General features: G+C 51.9%; 1 protein-coding gene across 1 annotated transcript in view; it reads right to left on the bottom strand.

Moving 5' to 3' along the window:
* The window catches only part of Dnah17 (dynein axonemal heavy chain 17), a 110694-nt gene extending 101189 nt beyond the window's left edge, over positions 1-9505 (bottom strand). The window contains exons 1-10 of the mRNA XM_038325776.1: positions 9161-9505; positions 7446-7639; positions 6207-6399; positions 5922-6021; positions 5692-5777; positions 5335-5460; positions 4790-4942; positions 4268-4354; positions 1346-1513; positions 716-832 (exon numbers count right to left, since the gene is read on the bottom strand). Coding sequence (XP_038181704.1) covers positions 716-832; positions 1346-1513; positions 4268-4354; positions 4790-4942; positions 5335-5460; positions 5692-5777; positions 5922-6021; positions 6207-6399; positions 7446-7639; positions 9161-9505 — 1569 coding nt within the window. The remainder of the gene's footprint in view (positions 1-715; positions 833-1345; positions 1514-4267; positions 4355-4789; positions 4943-5334; positions 5461-5691; positions 5778-5921; positions 6022-6206; positions 6400-7445; positions 7640-9160) is intronic.
* Positions 9506-19465: the final 9960 nt, after the last annotated feature.

Raw genomic sequence — 19465 nt, 5'->3', positions numbered from 1 at the left:
CTGAAGGGCAGGAGATTGTTACCTTGGTTATCAACTTAACTATGGGCTCCTGCTGGTGTGTGTGTGTGTGTGTGTGTGTGTGTGTGTGTGTGTGTGTGTGTAGGGAAAGGTTGTGGACAGAGACACCTGGGGAATTAGGATGACAAACATCTGGGTACTCCATCCAGATCTTTCCAGAGACCCGTGCTGTGCTTTGTCCTTTCTAGACACAAGCCACACCTGTTTCTTGACTGTGGCTCCCACTTGCTTGGGCTGAATTGGAAATGAGGCCAGGCAGGTGGGGTGGGGTGGGAGGTTGTTACCCCTCCCTCCCTGTAACAACGGATGAGGTCTCCTTTCTGACTTAACTGAAGGTGTTCTTTACCCACAGCTGTGGAGACACCGCATTAATTTGCATTCATCGCCTGAAGTCCCAAGCAATCCTAGACCTCTCCTGTCGCCAGGGCCCCCACTATTTCTGCATTTGCCTTTATAAAAGACACAGGTTAAACAGCACAGGGTGGGGGTGCACCCGACTCTACAGGGGAGAGGTCTTGGAGCTCCTGTTCAAGAACCTTCCTCAGTCTCCAGCTGAGGGCCTGAAACCCAGAAACCTCTCAATGACAGAGGTCGCCATTGCCCTGGGGTGCCCAGGCCACGCTGACCACCTTTCCCTACTGACCTGCCCTGGAACACAGGCTCCCTGGCCCTGCAGCGCTGCACGACGCTCACCCACCTTTGCTGAGGACTCAATGGAGCTGCAGTCATCAAAGGCTTGGCAGAACATGGTAGCCAGCCTCCTGTCCAGGTCCTGGATTTTGGTCTCAAAGTCCTTGTAATCTTCGTCAAAACTCTAAAAGGAAATGAAGGGTGGCGACAGGCAGGCAGCGGGGAGCTGTCGCAAACCACGGACAGGCTGGGAGGCCTCATGGCTTAGTTTAGCCAAGACGGGGCTGACCGCACAACTCAGTGGTGGAGTGCAGGCCTGGGTCAGATCACCAGCACCGCCATCTCCCCTCCCTGACCCCAGGTCCTGCCCATGCATCTGTCCATTGGCACGGTGACAAGTAACAACTTTTTTTCTTTTAAGATTTATTATGTATACAGTGTTCAGCCTCCATGCCTGCAGGCCAGAAGAGGGCGCCAGATCTCATTACAGATGGTTGTGAGCCACCATGTGGTTGCTGGGAATTGAACTCAGGACTTCCAGAAGAGCAGTCTGTGCTCTTCACCTCTGAGCCATCTCTCCAGCCCGACAAGTAACAACTTATTAGAGTCCTTACGTCCTGGGACAACCCACTCACTCCACCCAGTGTCACTCCATCCGCCATCCGCGGGCCAGGGTCAGTCCTCGCCCACGACTTACCGGGTCCCCGGGGTCCAGAGGGTCGTATTTGCACTCAGCAAAGACCTTCACCAGCTCAAAGACCTCATCGTAGATCTGGGTCACCAGGCTCCCCAGGATGTTCCCCCGCACGCCCCCCAGCTCAATCTTCTCCAGCTTCAAAAATTCAATGGCTGTTTTGTAAAGATCCTAGCACGGAGAGAAAGAGCAAGAACCCATCTGCTCTGTGCCTTTGTCTCCAGGGCCAATAAAATACAAAGGGGTCCCGGGACTGATGGAGGACTCTCGTTGGTTAGTAAAGAAACTGCCTTGGCTTTTTAATAGGGCAGGATTTAGATAGGTGGAATAGACAGAACAGAATGCTGGGAAGAAGGGAAGATGCCATGCCTCTCCTCTCTGAGACAGACACCACGGGCCAGGTCAGACACGCTGAATCTTTCCTGGTAAGCCACTACCTTGTGGAGCTACACACATTACTAAATATGGGTTAAAGCAAGATGTGAGAATTAGCTAATAAGAGGCTGAAACTAACGGGCCAGGCAGTGTTTAAAAGAATACAGTTTGTGTGTTGTTATTTCGGGTGTAAAGCTAGCCACGAAAAGCAGGCCTGCTCACCTCCACACTACACGGGACCTTCTCTGAACCAGCACAGAGAGCCCACAGATATCACACCCAGGGCTGGCTTCGCAGGGAGCATGTGAGACATGCAAGGGACATGCGTGGGATGCGCTCTTCAGCTGTTTCTAGAACACGGTGCAAAATAGTGGAGGGGGGGCTCCTCCAGGAATCACCTCTGCATTAAGAGCATGGGGGACCAGGAGGATGAAGCCTGGGAAGTGGTCCAGGCCCCACGCTGGCCAAAGAGCTTCCCTAGATGCTCTGACCTCCACTTCCTCAGCTCTGGAAGGTGCTAGAAAGGTACCGGGGTCTCTCATGCTCTGGCTCAGCTTCAGATTTCTCTGTCCCCTGGAGAACATCCCACACTGAGAGGGGTCAGACACTTGCTGGACACTGGCGCCCGGTCCAGGCAGTCCTTCATGAGGATCCCCCAGTGCCCAGTTTTCCCCAACTGTGGCAGCCCATGACAATCCCTTCCCAGAAGATGCTTCAGGGTCACGCTCTTCACATCCAATCGCTCAGCAGATGCTTCTCTGGGTGGGAGTCTTGTCTGCGCAACAAGGTCCCCAGTGTTTCCTGAGGACAGTGAGTAGCATATGCCACTTCTTTCTTCCGTCCTCCTCTTCCCCCATCCCCTCTTCTGGAGTCAGGGTCTTACAAAGCTCAAGCTGGCGGCAAACTCACTATTTGTTGATGACCCTGAACTCCTGATCCTCCTGCTTCTGCTTCCCAAATGCTGGGGCTACAGTGTGAGCCACTGCCCTCAGGGGTGCTGGCCATGAAACTCGGTGCTCTGTGCATGCTGGGCAAACACTCTGCCAACTGAGCCACGTTCTCAGTTTGTCCATTTTTAGTGGATTTAGGGCTATGCACATGACATTAAAAGCCAATTACCTCAGGCAAAAGACTTGAAGACAAAAGGCAAGGTGTGTTGGGAGGGGCTGGGGGGCATCTCAGCTGCTAGAAATGCTCGTTGTGCAAACATAAGGACTTGAGTTCAAACCCCTAGCACCTACATACAAAATCCGGGCATGCATTGGGGGTGGTGGGCTGGAGAGATGGCTCAGGGGTGGAGAACACTTCCTGCTCCTCACAAAGGACCTATGTTTGGTTCCCGGTACCCACACAGCAGCTCACGGCTGTCCTTAGTGTCAGTTCCAGGGGATCCAATGCCCTCTTTTGGTTCTGTGGGCACCAGGCATGGACGTGGTACACACACATGCAGGCCAACACTCATACACATGAAAACATCTGCCCCACATGGTGGAAACCCCAGTGCTGTGAGGGGAGAGACGGGAGAATTGCCAGGGCTCACTGCTGTCAGTTTGCCTCGAGTGAGGAAGGTGGAGCATTATACATGTCTTCTGGTCTCCACCCAGGCACAGGAACACGTGTGTTCACCGCAAATATAATCTGTTAAATGACGCAGGGGCTCCTTGTCCCACCCAGCTGGAGCCCTCTCACCGCTCCTCCCCAGGGGAGACCATCTTGACGCCTTCTTGAATTTTCACTTGACCTGTCTCACTCCGGGTCCACACACACAGGGGTCTGAAGTCTCCCTTTGTGCTAATTTTGTGGACTAACTCGGCCTTTGGTGCCAGGGACAGCTGAATCCATTTTCTTTTCACTTAAACAATGTTACGACTTTGATCACATCCTTAGCTAGAGGTCAACTGTTTTGACGGGTTCTTCCTCAACAATCTTCTGAATTATACGTCGTCAACTGTTCCCATTGTTCTGAGAATTGACCGACCGTAAGACATTTTGTGGTTCGTTAACTGTCCGACCATAAACTCATAACAAGTACCTTTCCCCTGATCATAAAAATAACTGCAAAATTCCACTTTTAACCACTTGCTTGCTTGGTATAAAGAGACTGCTCTGCCTGTAATCTGGGCCGTTTGCATTCTCTTCCTACAGGAGACTGAAAATATGGCCTTGCCGTGAATACACTTTTGCCTTACAATATCTTGGTGTTGGCTCCTGGCTTTCAATATCACATCATCTGGCTGCTGGCTTGCCGACAATGGCCACTGTATTGGCTGGGGGACAAGACTGGAGCTAAGGGGCCAAGTGGCCTCTGCGTTTGGGCATGGAGGGGGCCTCGAGAACAGTCTCTCCAAGATACAGGAGCTTGCCACTCACTTAGAAATTTCTAACTAGGAGATGATCCTGGAGGTTTTTTGTTTTGTTTTGTTTTTTCTATTTTTTTCCCAGAGTTAGGAAGCCCCCATACATGCTGGAACATGCTCTACCACTGAGCCCAGCCCCAGTAGCCTCTTCTGAGGGACATAGAAGCAAAAGGGAATGGAATTCCAATTTTACCTCAATGGTCTGCACACGGTGGAAGAAGGAATTCATGCGGGAGAAGGCAAGGGATGAGGGAAATTCCCACAGCACAGGCGGCTTGTCCTTTAGAAAGCAGAGGATGAGGGAGGTGAGAGAGAGAAGGCCATAGTTGCTTCAGCTAGTCCCACCTGCCCACCTGTCAGCGGTGGTACTGATGTGGCCCAGGGTGCCGAGATCCCTACCTGCCCACCCATCAAGTGCCCCAGAGTGTTGAGATCCCCACCTGCCCACTCATCAGGAGTGGCACTGGTGTGGTCCAGGGTGCCAAGATTCCCCACCTGGGGTGGCACTGGCGTGGCCCAGGGTGCCGAGATCCCCACCTGGAGTGGCACTGGCGTGACCCAGTGTGCGGAGATTCCCCACCTGGGGTGGCACTGACGTGGCCCAGTGTGCCGAGATTCCCCACCTGAGGTGGCACTGGTGTGGCCCAGGGTGCAGAGATCCCCACCTGGGGTGGCACTGGCGTGGCCCAGGGTGCTGAGACCTGGCTGCGGGTACCTTAAAGAAAAGCTTCATGTTTGCACAGCAGAAGTCGTAGGCGTGGAAGAGCTCCTTGAGGACGCCCACGGACAGCGAGATGCCATTCAGAACCTCCTCGATCTCGCCCTGCAAGCCCTTCAGCACCTCGTCTGGGCTCAGGTAGGTTCTAGTCTAGACAGAAGAAAAGACAGGCATCCTAAGGCATCCTTGATGAGTCCCCAGGTGGAGTCCTGGCACAGTGGGTACTGGAAGAGGACCAGTCCCCACCCCCCAGGGCTCATTTCGTGTCAAGGTGACAGCAAAAAGGGATTTTTGCCCACAGCAGATCAGGGATCACCAGGCGTGGAAGACACACAGTGTTCTGATCCTACGGCTAGGTTGCAAGTGGGATTTTAATATGCTTTGGTGGCCTGGGTTGCAGTGGTGCTGGCCACTGGCTAGCAAGGCACCCTGGGAAAATGCTTGAGAGCCACCCCAGGCTTGGCCTCGGCTTGGAGCCTGAGAATGCCCAGGCCAAAGAAGAATAGAGGGTGGGGGAAGACCAGGCTGGGAAAGGTTGTCACCATTTCGATGATTTGGTTGCAGAACTCCCGAAGGATGACGATGACCCTGGAAGGTGTGTTGTAGTGCTCCGACGTGGCCCATATGAAGCAGATTGTGCTCAGCACCTTGACGATGAAGCTGGGGAGCTGGGAGAGACAGCCCAGATTGCTGAAGAGGACTCCCAAGGGGACTCTGTACCAGATGGCTGCTGAGGGCTCTACAAAGCCGCCAAGGGCTCTACAAAGCCACCGAGGGCTCTAAAAAGCCACCGAGGGCTCTACAAATCCGCCGAGGGCTCTACAATGGCTCCAAGGGCTCTACAATGCCATGGGCTGGCCTCTCCCACCCATCCAGTTGGCTCTTCCTTGTCAACACACCACTGTGAAGTCAGCCTGTTCCATTTCCTCTAACAGGATGCGCAGGGGCTTCAGATAGAGGACGATGTCATTGGCTTCCTTCAGCCCTGAGTATGAAGGGACACAGCAGTCAGCGCTGAAGGGACTCGGTGAATATGGGCAGCACTAGAGGTTTCAGCATCCTTCCAAGGAGTGGGCTGACACCACCCCCTCCATAGGTTGAGGGACTTCATGGATGGCGTCTGGCTCACCTTGGGTGACATTCATGTAGACATTTTGTAAGGCTGGCCAATAGCAGCTTTTGGCTTTTTCTAGAATCTCAACTATCTTGTTCACCTTGGGTCTGTTTAGCTGGGGACAAAAGAAGCCACAGCCTCTCAGTCCAACCCTCCAGCGAGAGCAGACTGACTTGGGGCTGCCAAGGCTGAGAAATGTGCCAGGAATGTATCTTGGGGTCCCTGGAAGGGCAATACCGAGCTACCCGCCGCCTGAGTGGCCCAGTAAGAAGTCAAGTTCTGGGTGGAAGGAGGCCCTACCTGCTCGTGGATGCACTGCAGGTTCATGAGCCGGGCGTCCCAGAATTCAAATTCCACACGGGGCAGCGGGTGCAGGCCATCCAGCAGGGCCTGAGCCGAGTCCTTGCTCAGCACGTCCCGGATTTGATGGGACCAATCAATGATGATGGTTTCGATGGAATGCAGGAGCGAGTTGTCCAGGGAGGAGGGGATCCTGTCAAGTGCAAGGTCAGGATGATGCTCTTGTGGCCACACACACATGGATTGCCTCGAACCCTGTGCTATTGCGGAGGAAACCCACCTGTCCCCCATCAGCAGCCTGTATACAAAAAAGCCCCAAGCTGCAGGCACTGCCACAACCCACCACCACCGCCATTGCCACCGCCACTAGCACTAGCTGGTGTCTGGTCTCATATCCTTGGCATAATCCAATTACCTAAGGGAGGCTGAAGATTTCCCCTTCCCCATGGAACAATGCCCAGAGCAAAGAGGAACAGGAGCTTTCAGAGATGCCCAAGGAGCCAGAGACACCCAGATAAACACCATACAACATGGCCTATATTGGGGGCTTAATGCGCAGTCCCTGAAGGACCAGGCAGGATGGAACTTAGGAGTCATCGTCCAATAGTTGTTTGTGGACAAGTTCACGCAGGTTAACTTTTGCTTTTTATTGTTTTGTTTTGTTTTTTGTTTTTTGTTTTTCAAGACAGGGTTTCCCTGTAGTTTCTAGAGCCTGTCCTGGAACTAGCTCTTGTAGACCAGGCTGGCCTCGAACTCAAAGATCCGCCTGCTTCTGCCTCCCGAGTGCTGGGATTAAAGGCGTGCGCCACCACCGCCCGGCCAACTTTTGCTTTTTAATTGTTTCGCATACCAGGGTGCCTCAAGAGTCCCTTGACCTCTGGCTGCCACCATCTCTACACCTTGACTTATGCCTTCCTGTCCAACATCCCTCCTACTCCCTCCGCTGGAGAAGAACTTCAGCATGGCGTCTCAAAGCCAGCGTACGTGGCTACACTTTGAGCCTCGTCGGGTCTACCCTTGTGTGTAAATGGGGAGGACACTAGATTCAGGTGGGTCCCCCTCCTGGGTGTAGACGCTGCAGGATGGTTGGATAGGGATTGCCAGGGGCTCCAGTGTCTGGAGCCCTCTCCTGCACACTTGGTGCCATCCTGCCCTTGAGCATCCCACGAAAGCCAAGGCATGGAATCCACCTGCAGTTACGTCTGAAGTTCACGGTCCCCCTCTCCGGCTGCTGCCTACCTCTCCATGGATTCCAGCGTGCCGTCCAGGCTGCCCAGGTGCTCTGGGATGGGCAGCAGAGTTTTCCCCTTGATCTTGCCTCCCATCACAAACATTTCGTTCTTCAGCCTGTGGACTTGCTTGACAATATCTTCTGAGACCACCCGGGGCCAGCCAGCCATGTTCTCACTCTGGTTCAGCAGAGAATAGAGCACCTGAAAGGGGACACGACAGTGACTCTACCTCACTCTGCTCTTCTAGAGGATTTGGAAGACCTCTGTGCCCAGAGCCATGAGAAAACTTTCTCCTGGAGATGGGGCAGCTGGAGTTCTTGGAGCAGTGATGGCCCAGCTATCTGTCTTTGAGCATCTGAACCATCACCAAGGGGTGGGATCACACCTCGCCCCCATAACACATTTATGCCACATATCTTGCAGGAAGTTTAGGGTGAGGACTGAGAAAGGCTGAGTTATGTCTCTAGGCATGTATACATATATATATATAGTCCTACCTCCTGTATCTTGATATGTGGATGCAGCTGGAAACAGTCGTGTGTGTGTGTGTGTGTGTGTGGCACACACACACACGAACCCATACATGAATCCATGCAGAGGTATGTGACCATGTAGAGGTCACACAGGCCAGTGTGTTTTCCATCTTTTTTTAAAGATTTATTTATTATATATAAAGTGTTCTACCTGCATGTTTGCCTACACACCAAAGAGGGCACCAGATCTCATTACAGATGGTTGTGAGCCACCATGTGGTTGCTGGGAGTTGAACTCAGGACCTCTGGAAGAGCAGTCAGTGCTCTTAACCTCCGAGCCTTCTCTCCAGCCTGTCCATCTTCTTCTTTGAAGCAAGGTCTCTCCCTGAACCTGGAACGTTTGCCATCTGGACTGGCTGGCCAGCATGCCGATGGATCCTCCTGTCTCTACCTCCCGGGGCTTTGATTGCAAGATACCAGGACCACAGCTAAGTTTTATGTGATGCTGGAGATGGGAACGTGTGTCCTCAGGTTTGTGCAGCAAGCCCTGTGCCCACTGAGCCATCTCTGCCCAGCCTAATATGGCTTTTAAAGAGGCAATAAGGTAAATTAGACCAGTAGGCTGAGCCCTAACCTCATAGGACTTGAGTTCTCATAGAAAGAGATAAGGACAAAAAATTCATCCCAGAGGGAACAGGAAGAGATGGTCATCTACAAGCCAAGGTCAGAGGTGTGGTAGGAGAGGGCCAGCTGGTCCTGACCTTGGGCTCCCAGCTTCAAGAGTATCTGGAACTACAGACGGTCACTGAGTTGATAGCAGCCTTCCCACTGAGGTTTCCCACTCTCGGCATCTAGGCCCTGTTCCCCAGCCTCCTGGCTTCATGTTTCTCTTTGATGAAGCACAGGCAGGGTCCCAGGTCCTTTCGTTCTATTATAACTGGGAGGGCTAAGTAACCCAGCCTCCTGGTGTGGCCCACCAGAAGCTATCCTCCATTCCATTGAATCTGCTGAGGGCAGGTACCAGGACATGACAGTGGCATAGAGGAATAGGGAAATAGGAATGGTCTTGGAGCTAGCTAGGGCTCCTGCCACATCGCTTGGGGCAGGTCTGTCTGCATTTCCAGCCAGCTCTTAGGTGAGGCCACTGGGCTTGCACACTGCAAGAGCAATGAGGGCTTGGGCCCCTCACTCCGAGTCCTCCCGAAGCCTCGGTGCTCCGGCCCCACCCTGCCAGTCTAGGCACGCGTACCTCTTCCACAACAGCGATCAGCTGGTCCACGGGTGTGGGGCTGATGTCTCCGTAGAGGAGGCGGGTCTTATAGTTGTCCTTGGTGATGTTCTCTGGCTTTGTCTTGATAAAGTAAACACCCTTGGACTTGAGGGACTCTGGGAAGCCCAAGCAGGGGATGATCATGCCCGCAGCATTGAGTGTCAACACTAGCACAGAGACATCAGTTTTGTCAAAGAATTCCGTGAACAGGGCCATGTTCTCCTCGGCTCCGATCAGTTTGCTCCACTTGTCGGCCTTGTACTTGAGAATGATGAAAGACACCGCCTCCAGGTACTCGACTCTGACGTCCGGCAGGATGGTCATCGTCCCCTTTCCTTACAGTGCGGTCTGCTGAAAACGGGCGGCTGTCAGCTGGTGTCTGAGCTCCCAGAACTCCACAGAATCCCCGTTAGCCAAGCCAGTGGGACCGGACTCATTGGCCTTTGTTTTTATCTGTTGGCTCGGCTGTTGACAAGGAAGGGGCCCCTGTTCCTGGTGCGGGGTCAGCAGGTAAATGGTGTACACTTGTGTTATCGTGACCATAAGATTAAATAAAAGGGAAAAGACAGAGGGGGACATGGGGGGGAGAGAGAAGTGGCCACATCAGCGTGGGGGTGGGATGGGCAAGGCAAAAGGGGACAGGGATGAGGGAAAGTTTGAAAAAAAGCTGAGGAAGGATACCCAAGAGTGACCTCTGACCTCCATGTATGGAAATGTGCGCGCGCGCGCGCGCGCGCACACACACACACACACACACACACACACACACACACACACACACGCACAAACTTGGGCTGCTCAACTCCTCTAGGGCTCTGTGTTTCAGTCCGTTCTAGAACCAGCCATTGTCAATGTCAGCGTTTGCAGGCCACATCAGAATCCATCGGATCCCAGCCTTTGACTTGAGCAAAGCCAAGGTTGGAGGTTTCTGAGGTGTTACAGCACACAGGTCCTTAGAGCCACATCCCACACCAGAGCTGGTGCTCAGTCCTGCCCACATCTGAGTGAGGTGGCGCTGTGTGGTTTCAGTGACCCAGGGCTTTCCTAAGTGCCCAAGGCTTCTCGGTGACAGGAGGCAAGGTCAAGAGAGAGGAAGGAGGAGAGCCGGGAGAGAGAGTGGTCCCTGGGCCAAACCTGCTTGATTTGGGCCCTTCTGTGAACAAGGGGAATGACAGTTGCCTCTCCACCCCATGGGGGAGCCACGCAGTGACATCAGTGAGCCATGCAAGGGCTTGCTTGGTGCTGCTGCTGAGCCAGCCCCTCCCAGCACCACGTCATTTAAAGCCTAGGTGCTGGAGCGTGAGTATTTAAGGGGGCCCTCCTCTCTTGTCAAGCTGATGTTACGACTGAGGTTGATGGGACCGCCCCTGGTTTACCGGTTTTGTGGATTTGGGGTTTCACAATTGGTCTCATCTCAAATCCGCAGTGTCATTTCCTGGGGTGCTGGCCACGAGGTGACAGTTTAAACACTGTCCCACGAAGTACTTCTCAGGCCCACCAGTCCCTCAGACTATTCACGAGGGGTAGCTGGCAGGATTGAGGCTGGGCTGGCTCAGGGGCAGCTACAGGGAGGGCAGACCAGTAAGCCTGAGAGAGGAAGGAGTGGGGCCATGATGGCCAGCTCCAAGCAGATAGCAGGGACAGTACTTGGTGAGTGATAAGTCCGCTGCCAGCCAGGACCCGGGCTTCTACCCTATGTGCCAAGGCCCCTCAGCTCCTCCAACGCCCTAACCTGGTTTAGGACTGCTCACCAGATCCACGCGAGTATGTGCTTCGGTCAAGAGTCAGAGAGCCTTTTCCCAGCAACGAAAGGAAACGGCTTCTGGTCCTTGAGAGGCTCCAACTGCCACAGAACTATGGAGTGTTAAGGTACCAGAGACTTCTAGAACCTTCTCCTGGCTACCTAAGTAGGCAGAGGGAGTGCAGCAGATGGCTAGCACACTGTTCACAGAAGCAGGAAGAGTCTGGGCTCTGAGCCCAGGTCCGGTTTTACTCTGTAAAATGCTATACTAGAGCCGCCGGCCATGTCAAGCAAGAAAGAGAAACAGGCCGGGCGGTGGTGGCACATGCCTTTAATCCCAGCACTCGGGAGGCAGAGGCAGGCGGATCTCTGAGTTCGAGGCCAGCCTGGTCTACAAGAGCTAGTTCCAGGACAGGCTCTAGAAACTACAGGGAAACCCTGTCTCAAAAAAAAAAAAAAAAAAAAAAAACAAAAAAAAGAAAGAGAAACAGGAGAGATTCGAATCCAAAAGAAGAACCCCCCTCCTCATAGCGACATCATCCTGTCTGCAGGAAACCCCAAGCCAACTAAGCAGGGCTAAGAAGAAGTTCAGTGAGCCATCAGGACGTAAGATCTTCATTTAAGTACTTCAGATGGCATGTCATGCAGGCTAAGCGATCCTAAGTGGCTGGAGTTGAAGATCTGTGCCATCATGGCCAACTGGACTGAAGACTGATGTCTAAACATCCTCTGTATTTCTATACACTAGCAGTGAACACCATGACAGTGAATTCAGAGAGAACTCTTCTCTGGATCCCACGCTATCCCCTAGACCCATCCTTGGGAAGCGGGGAGGTGACAATTTTATAACTTAGCCCAGAAGGAGGTGCTCATCATGTCTCTCTGCCCACACTCTCTTGAGCCATGGTTATTTACGTGGCCACTATGAGCTGCATGGGAATCTGGGAGATGTAGTTTCTAGCTGGCATCTATGTGAGTATTTGGAGAGTTGATTAAGCAGATAGGAGAAGGGGATCCCATGGACAAGCACCAACTTCTCCGACACTCCTAGATCGATTCATCCTTAGAGCTCAAGGCTACTATGAAAGCTCCACTCACTCTCTGCTCAACTTGTCCAGAACCTTCCTCTGTTCCCTCAACATCCCGCACATACCTGGCTCGACGCTCAGCCTCCAGTGTATCTAATTCTGCCAATGGCCCTCTTCATTCAGGTCCTTCTTGTCCTTCCTGAAAGGCCTTGTTCAGTTCTTGCCATCCATTCTCCCAGCATCATTAAAATATCTGTCGTGACAAAATCCCTTAAAAATCATCACTAGCCTCCTGTTTTTAGGATGAAGCCCCTCCCCCCATTCATCCTCATCCTCAGGACCACAGCAGCAGCTCACCAGCCTCTGTAGCCCCACCCCCGCCCTATGGGCAAGCATTTTCAGCTTCGTGGGCTCTCACCCAGCAGTGCTGCAATTAGTCAACCTCGCTATCAATCGGCCTGAGCTGCCGGCCTCTCTAATCCCTGGTGATAGGCATAGTCGCTCCCGGGATCTGGCACTGAGCCTGGCCCAGAGCAGGCCCCAAGAAGATCCCGGAAAGGATAAGGCTCCGTGAAGTCCTGCGGTCAAGACAGTTGTCAAACCTCACCCAACCCAGTGCTCCCCAAACTCATTAGACAGTCAGTCCTTGCAGGTACATCTCAGACTCAAGGAGCAGCTAAGGGACAACACTTTCAGCCAGAATTACTTCTGTCCAAATCCTGCTATCCCGAGGCGTCCAGGTCCTAAAGTCACATGGGACCAGGAGATGGCTCCGCAGGTTAAGTGCTTGCTGCACAGGCATGGAAAGAGCCAGGCACAGTGGGTGACGAGTATTTGTCATCCCAGTGTCGTGGAGGTAGAGACAGGAGGGTTCTGGGGCTCAGTCCATCTAGAATCAACAAGCTCCAAGCTAAGTGAGAGCCCTAACTCAAAAGACAAGATGGGGAGCCACCAAAGAAGACATCTCACGATGACCTCTGGCCTCTCTGTGCAAACACACATTGAGACACACTCTCCAACCCCCACTGCAAGAACTTTCTCCTTTACAGGGAGTAGGCAGTGTTTGGTCCAAGTACCTTGGTGCCTGCAATCTGTTTTCATCAAATAGAAGATATTTTGTAATTTTCATTGATTTGCTGGAGATAGAACTCGATCAAAAACTCTATCCTTAGCTTAATTTCAGTACTCGGGAGGCAGAGGCAGGCAGATATCTGTGAATTCGAGGCTAGTTTTGTTTACAAAGTGAGTTCTAGGATAGCCAGGGCTGTTACACAGAGAAACCCTGTCTTAAAAAAATCCTCTAACTTTGAGAGGCACCTGAGAAGCTTCCAGAACTAATACAGTTAGGCAGAAGCAAAGCTTTCAAAACTATCGCGTGGGTTGAAACAGGACCTGGCTCACTGTAGATAGGAAAAGGGCTCACAAGTGTTAGGATGAAAACATACTGAGGGCTTGCAGCTGTCCTGAGGATAGTCGGGGCTCTGAGAGGCAAGACCAGCATCTGCAACAGCTGGCTTCCATATGACACGCCCACCCCAGGAATGTAAGCAGGGCACTGGCTGGCTGGCTTCCATGAGACACGCCCACTCCGGGAGTGTAAGCAGGGCACTGGCTGGCTGGCTTCCATGAGACATGCCCACTCCAGGAGTGTAAACAGGGCACTGGCTGGCTGGCTTCCATGAGACATGCCCACCCCAGGAGTGTAAGCAGGGCACTGGCTGGCTGGCTTCCACGAGACACGCCCACTCCGGGAGTATAAACTGGTCTCTGTTACCTTTTCATATCTTCCTGCTTCTAATGCATCTAATTACAACAGATTAAACTGTAGCTGATAACAAACCTCCACCTGTAATGCAACTAATTGCAACAGATTAAACAATGGCTGCTAACAAATCTCCACCTATTTCAAGAAATCTGTAGAGGACCCAGGGTTTGGCTCCCAGCACCTACTTTATGGCTCAAAACCATCCGTCATTCCAGTTCCAGGGGATTTGAAACTCTCTTCTGACTGGTGTGGGCACCAGTCACGCGCGTGGTGTACACGCAGGCACAGATGCACGCTAAGCACTCATAAACACAAAATAAAGGAATCTAAAAAGGGTTGGTTTTTATTTATTTGTTTGTTTGTTTGTTTGTTTGTTTATTATGTATACAATATTCTGTCTGTGTGTATGCCTGAAGGCCAGAAGAGGGCACCAGACCTCATTGCAGATGGTTGTGAGCCACCATGTGGTTGCTGGGAATTGAACTCAGGACCTTTGGAAGAGCAGGCAATGCTCTTAACCACTGAGTCATCTCTCCAGCCCTTGGTTTTGTTTTTTAGTGTGAGGCAACCAGGAAAACCTGCAGCTACTTCTTGGTGGTGGTGACAGGTTAGGTTCCAGTGCAGCTATACACAGTCCAGTAGACAGAAGGGGTCGAGAGAGTGTAGTCAGCTAGCAAGACGCCTACAAGGCCAAGTGAAGGTTGGCAGCTTTCAAAGCAGGACTCAGGGATGGACCACCATAGCTGGGTGAGCATCATGGACAAAACATGGTCCCCTGCCTGGTGGGGCCAGGGAGACATCCAATCTCAACAAAGCTCCTCCATCTCTGTCCAGTTTCTGTCATAGTCCAATAAATCCCCTGGCACTGTTAATTCATTCAATTCTCTTGGGAAGCCCTCCCACTTTGGGGACCGTCTCTTAACAAAGCTTAACTTCTGCTTTGCTCATGCTAATGAGTGTCCACATCTTGACAGACAAGAGACTCAGAACCACTGTCTCAGGTTGACTTTCGGTGGCAGTAGAGTTTCTGGAACCGTAGTCTCTCAGTTGGGAACACCTGGGCCAAGAAGGGCCCACTGTCCTCAAAACTTCATGACAGTAAGAAGCAACCATCCGGAGCTGGCGAGATGGCTCAGCAGTTAAGAGCACTGGCTGCTCTTCCAGAGGTCCTTTGTTCAATTCCCAGCAACCACATGGTGGTTCATAACCATCTCTAATGAAATCTGGTGCCCTCTTCTGGTCCACAGGGATAAATGCAAGCAGAATACTGTATAATAAATAAATAAATTAAAAAAAGAAGCAACCATCCCATGGGCCATTTCAACATGAAGCACATTCAGTCAGCTACGTGATGGCCCAAGATCAGAACAGGAGGGTGGTGGTTTGAAAGAAAATGGCCCCCATAGGGAGTGGTACTATTAGGAGGTGTGGCCTTGTTGGAGGAAGTGTGCCACTGTGGGGGTGGGCTTTAAGGTCTCCTATGCTCAGGCTCTGCCTAGTTGTTCAGTTTCGCTTCCTGTTGCCTGTGGATCAAGATCTAGAACTCTCAGCTCCTTCTCCAGCACCATACCTATCTGCACGCTTCCATGTCCCACCATGATGATAATGGACTAAACCTCTGAAACTGTGAGCCACCCCATTAAAGGTTTTCCTTTATAAGAGTTTCTGTGGCCAAGGTGGCTCTTCACAGCAACTGAAGCCCTAACTAAGACAAGGGGCAATGTCAAGCCCTAGAATGGCCATTAGATATGACTTTGCCTCATGAATCAATAGGATGGGGAGTTTGGGGAGTTTGGGGAGCAAGTCCTGGCCTATGGAAAATGTGACAGGAATTACTCAGGATCCTGTAACTATAGAAATCACTGTCTTGCACCAGGTCAACACTCCAAACATTTTTGCCCTTTTGTCCCCATGGGCCCAGTGTGAAGGGTTTCCCACGGACCTGAAGGTGCTATGCTAACCCTACTGGGAGCAGACTATGCCCTAGGAGAAACACCCTCTGACCATTTCCCCAGGAAGAACCCTTCTTGGCCCCCAAGTTCAGATTCCTATTGTTTGACACTAGCCTCTTGAATTTGCTATTACCCTATTTCCCAGAGTCTAAGTACAGGCAAGTGAGGACATTCTGGTCCAGTCAGGGCTCCACAGAGTTGAGTTCTGGCCCATTGGGTGGAAAGCTGATAATTATGCAAATTAGTAATTGGGTTTAACTGAGTCTGAGACAAAAGCTATCCATCATGCTGCTGAATTCATCCTCAGTGACTCTGAGGGACCTCAGATTTCAGAGAGCCTGTCACCTCACCCTGCAGCTGGGTTCCTTATGAACACCGTGTCTCTAAGGGGACAGAGCTGGGGTGAGGCCTGAAGGCTTCTCAGAGAAGGTCCTGCTTGGCCCTGTGGACTCCAGCCCAGGCCATGTGACTAATTCTGGGGTTGCTGAAAGGGGGCCGTGCCACAGGCCAATCTCATGGTTCACTTCAGCATGGCTTGCCTCATTGACAACCTCCTTATGAGACCGGTTCCTTCCAGGCCTCACCACACCAGTTCCTCAACTAGAGGAGCTTTGGAAGAATGTGTCTTTCTTAAAGGGCAAGGTCCCTTCATCTGGGATGATGTGGGAATGTCTTTCTGTATATGTGTTGCTTTTATTGGCTGATGAACAAAGCTGTTTGGGCCAATGGCTTAGCAGAGTAAAGCCAGGTGGAAAATCAGAACAGAGATATAGAGAGAAAGTAAACGGAGTCAAGGAGATGCCATGTAGTTGCTGAAGGAGAAAGATGGCTGAATGCCAGAACCTTACCAGTAGGCCACAACCTTGTGGTGATACACAGATTGATAAAAATGGGTTAATTTCAGATGTAAGAGCTAGCTAAAAATACACCTGAAACATTGGCCACACAGTGTAGTAATTAATATGGTTTCTGTGTGATTACTCAGGTCTAGGCAGCCAGGAAACGAAAGAGCAGTCTCCGCTCACATTGGGATTTTCCAAAGATCTAAACTGTGGCAAGAGATCTTCTCTTCAGTGTCTTAGTCTAGACCAAGTCAGGCTAGAAAGAGCTGTCTCTGAGATGACAGCAGGTGTGGCCCAAACTAAAGTGGCTTTTCCCACCTCAAAAGATCTGGATTAAAATAAAATTAAATTTAAAAGAAGTAAAGAGAAGAAAGACCTGGATTAGAAGTGGATCTTCCCCTGCACCTTGCCTGAGCAGCACAGGCAGATGTGTGGGTGAGCCAGTCCCGATGTGAGCATGGGAGAGCTGTCCCCATCATTCATCTGTCATGTGGCAATATGGGTGGGGGAGAGATGCCCGCCCCAGGCCATGCCCATCAATGCCTGAGGCAGGTGGGAGAGCTGCCCCCAAGGTCATAAGAACAGGAGAGCTGTCCTTGCCCCTCATCAGTTGCTGCACTCAGGAGAGAGGCCCTCATACCTCACCTGGGTGACACAGTAGAGCTGACCCTGAAGGTGTAGACGTGGAAGAACAGACCCTGAGGATACAAAAGCAGGAGAACTGGCCCCGCCCCTTGCTCATGGCTGCAAAGTGTAACTAACCAGGGCAATGCTGGAGAGTTCCCCCTGGTGGTGAGGACAGGGAAGAGCTGACGGGCTGACCAGCCCTGCAATACCCAGGCCCAGAACCAGGATTATATGTTGGCCCACCCCAACATCCACTCTATCCATGATCTGCTGGAGTGTGTGGGTGTGGGGTGTCTGTTCTGTGGACCCAGGACTGCAGACTCTCCACGACACAGGGCAGCAACAGGATGTCCAGGGAGAGTCCCAGTGAGGCCCAGCAATAATGGTGCAGCAGAGACCAGGGGCCTCAAACCAGACCAATGATTCTTTGCAAGGAACGCCTGCATGTAAAAACGTGTGGATAAAGGGATTCACTGTGTGACTCATTGTACCGCGCTACAGCTTCCATGATGAGATTTTCCCCTTCTTCCCCCCTTTTTTCTCTTAAATTTTATTTGTTATATTTTTTGGGGGAATCATGAGGATGATGTAAAAGACACAAAGAATACATAAAAAGAAAGTTGAAAATAAGAAGTGGGTCTTCACGCTTCAAATGATTTAATTAAAAAAGTTCCTTACAGACCTACCTAGGTGCTTGGGTTTTAGTTAATTCCAGATGTCATCATCAAGTTGACAACCAAGAATAACCATCACACCAACATATGGGACTGAGGAATGATTGACAGCTGCAAAGACAAGGGTATGGAGAAGGTTCTCACCTCGTAGGAGAGACTGAGCATCTATACAGAGTAGCCAGGTCGTCTGTGATGAGACCACCTCCACCTCATGGATTGCTCGGTGACCTCAAAGGGCCTCATGGGAGCCGCTCTCGGTGTTCTTGCTTTTCCTGCATTCTCCGCTCTGCAGCTCAGCCGCATCCACCAGATAAAGCCGAGCGCAGCACTGTTGCTGGAGACCCGCTAATTGCAGTAAGATGAATGACCCCCCCCCCCCCCCCGCTTGTCCACACCATTAGGTTTACGGGACTCAGGGGCCTCCTTCTCCGCCTCCACCCAGTTAACGCAGAACCTCCTTCTCCTAGCTGAGCTTCCCGGGTGGCAGAGAGCTGGCTTTTTTATGAAATCTTTTGTCTCTGCCTCCTGTTCTCCCACCCCTCTGCCTTTCGTGATCCCTTCTGGGCAGCACCGTGTGTTCCCCTACTCCCAAAGGCTCATTGTCCTGGGTGGTTTTTGTTAACTGATGAGAACGTCCTGTTAAAATCAAAAGCTGCTGGTTGATGAGGCAGGCAGCTCTGCTTGCCTTTCACAGTGGGCTTCCCTCTCTGGTCTCCAGAAGGTAGGCCGAGCAAGTGGTTTTTGGTTATGGTGTTTTATTGCGGCCGTAGAAACTCTAACAAAGACAGAGGTCAGGGTTGGCTTCAGCTTAGGACTCTCAGGTCATTATCTGCAGGGAAAACCAGGGCAAGAAGACTCAAGGCAGGAACCTGGAGGCAGGAGCCTGGGGGAAGGAACCTGGGGGCAGGAGCCTGGAGGCAGGAATCTGGAGGCAGGAACCTGGAGGCAGGAACCTGGGGGCAGGAACCTGGAGGCAGGAGCCTGGGGGCAGGAACCTGGAGGCAGGAGTCTGGGGGCAGGAGCCTGGGGGCAGGAGCCTGGGGGAAGGAGCCTGGGGGCAGGAGCCTGGAGGCAGGAATCTGGAGGCAGGAACCTGGAGGCAGGAGCCTGGGGACAGGAGCCTGGGGGCAGGAGCCTGGGGGCAGGAGCCTGGGGGCAGGAGCCTGGGGGCAGGAACCTGGAGGCAGGAACTGAAGCCATGGTCATGGAGGAGGAGTGCTGCTTACTGGTTTGCTTCTTGCGACTTTGCCCAACCTGCTTTTTCATTTCATCCATGACTACCAGTCCAGAGAATGGCACCGCCCACAATGGCCTGGGCTCCTCCCACATCATTTATCAAGAAAATGCTCAACAAATTTGCCTGAAGGCTAATCTTATGGACACATTTTCTCAACTGAGAAAACCTCTCAGATATGGGTTTGAACAGTGGCTCTCAACCTGTGGGTCACGACCCCTTTAGGACTGGAATAATTCTTTCACAGTGATCACATATCAGATATTCTGCATATTAGATATTTACAATTCATAACAGTAGCAAAATCACAGTTCTGAAGTAGCAGTGAAGATAATTTTATGGTTGGGGTCACCACAACATAAAGAACTGTGTTAAAGGGTCACAGCGTTAGGAAGGCTGAGAACCACTACAATAGAAAGTC

This window comes from Arvicola amphibius, chromosome 4 (genome assembly GCF_903992535.2).
Source record: "Arvicola amphibius chromosome 4, mArvAmp1.2, whole genome shotgun sequence".
In the NCBI taxonomy this organism is placed as follows: Eukaryota; Metazoa; Chordata; class Mammalia; order Rodentia; family Cricetidae; genus Arvicola; species Arvicola amphibius.
The sequence above is the reverse complement of the archived record's forward strand: the minus strand, read 5'-3'. Positions and strand labels throughout refer to the sequence as shown.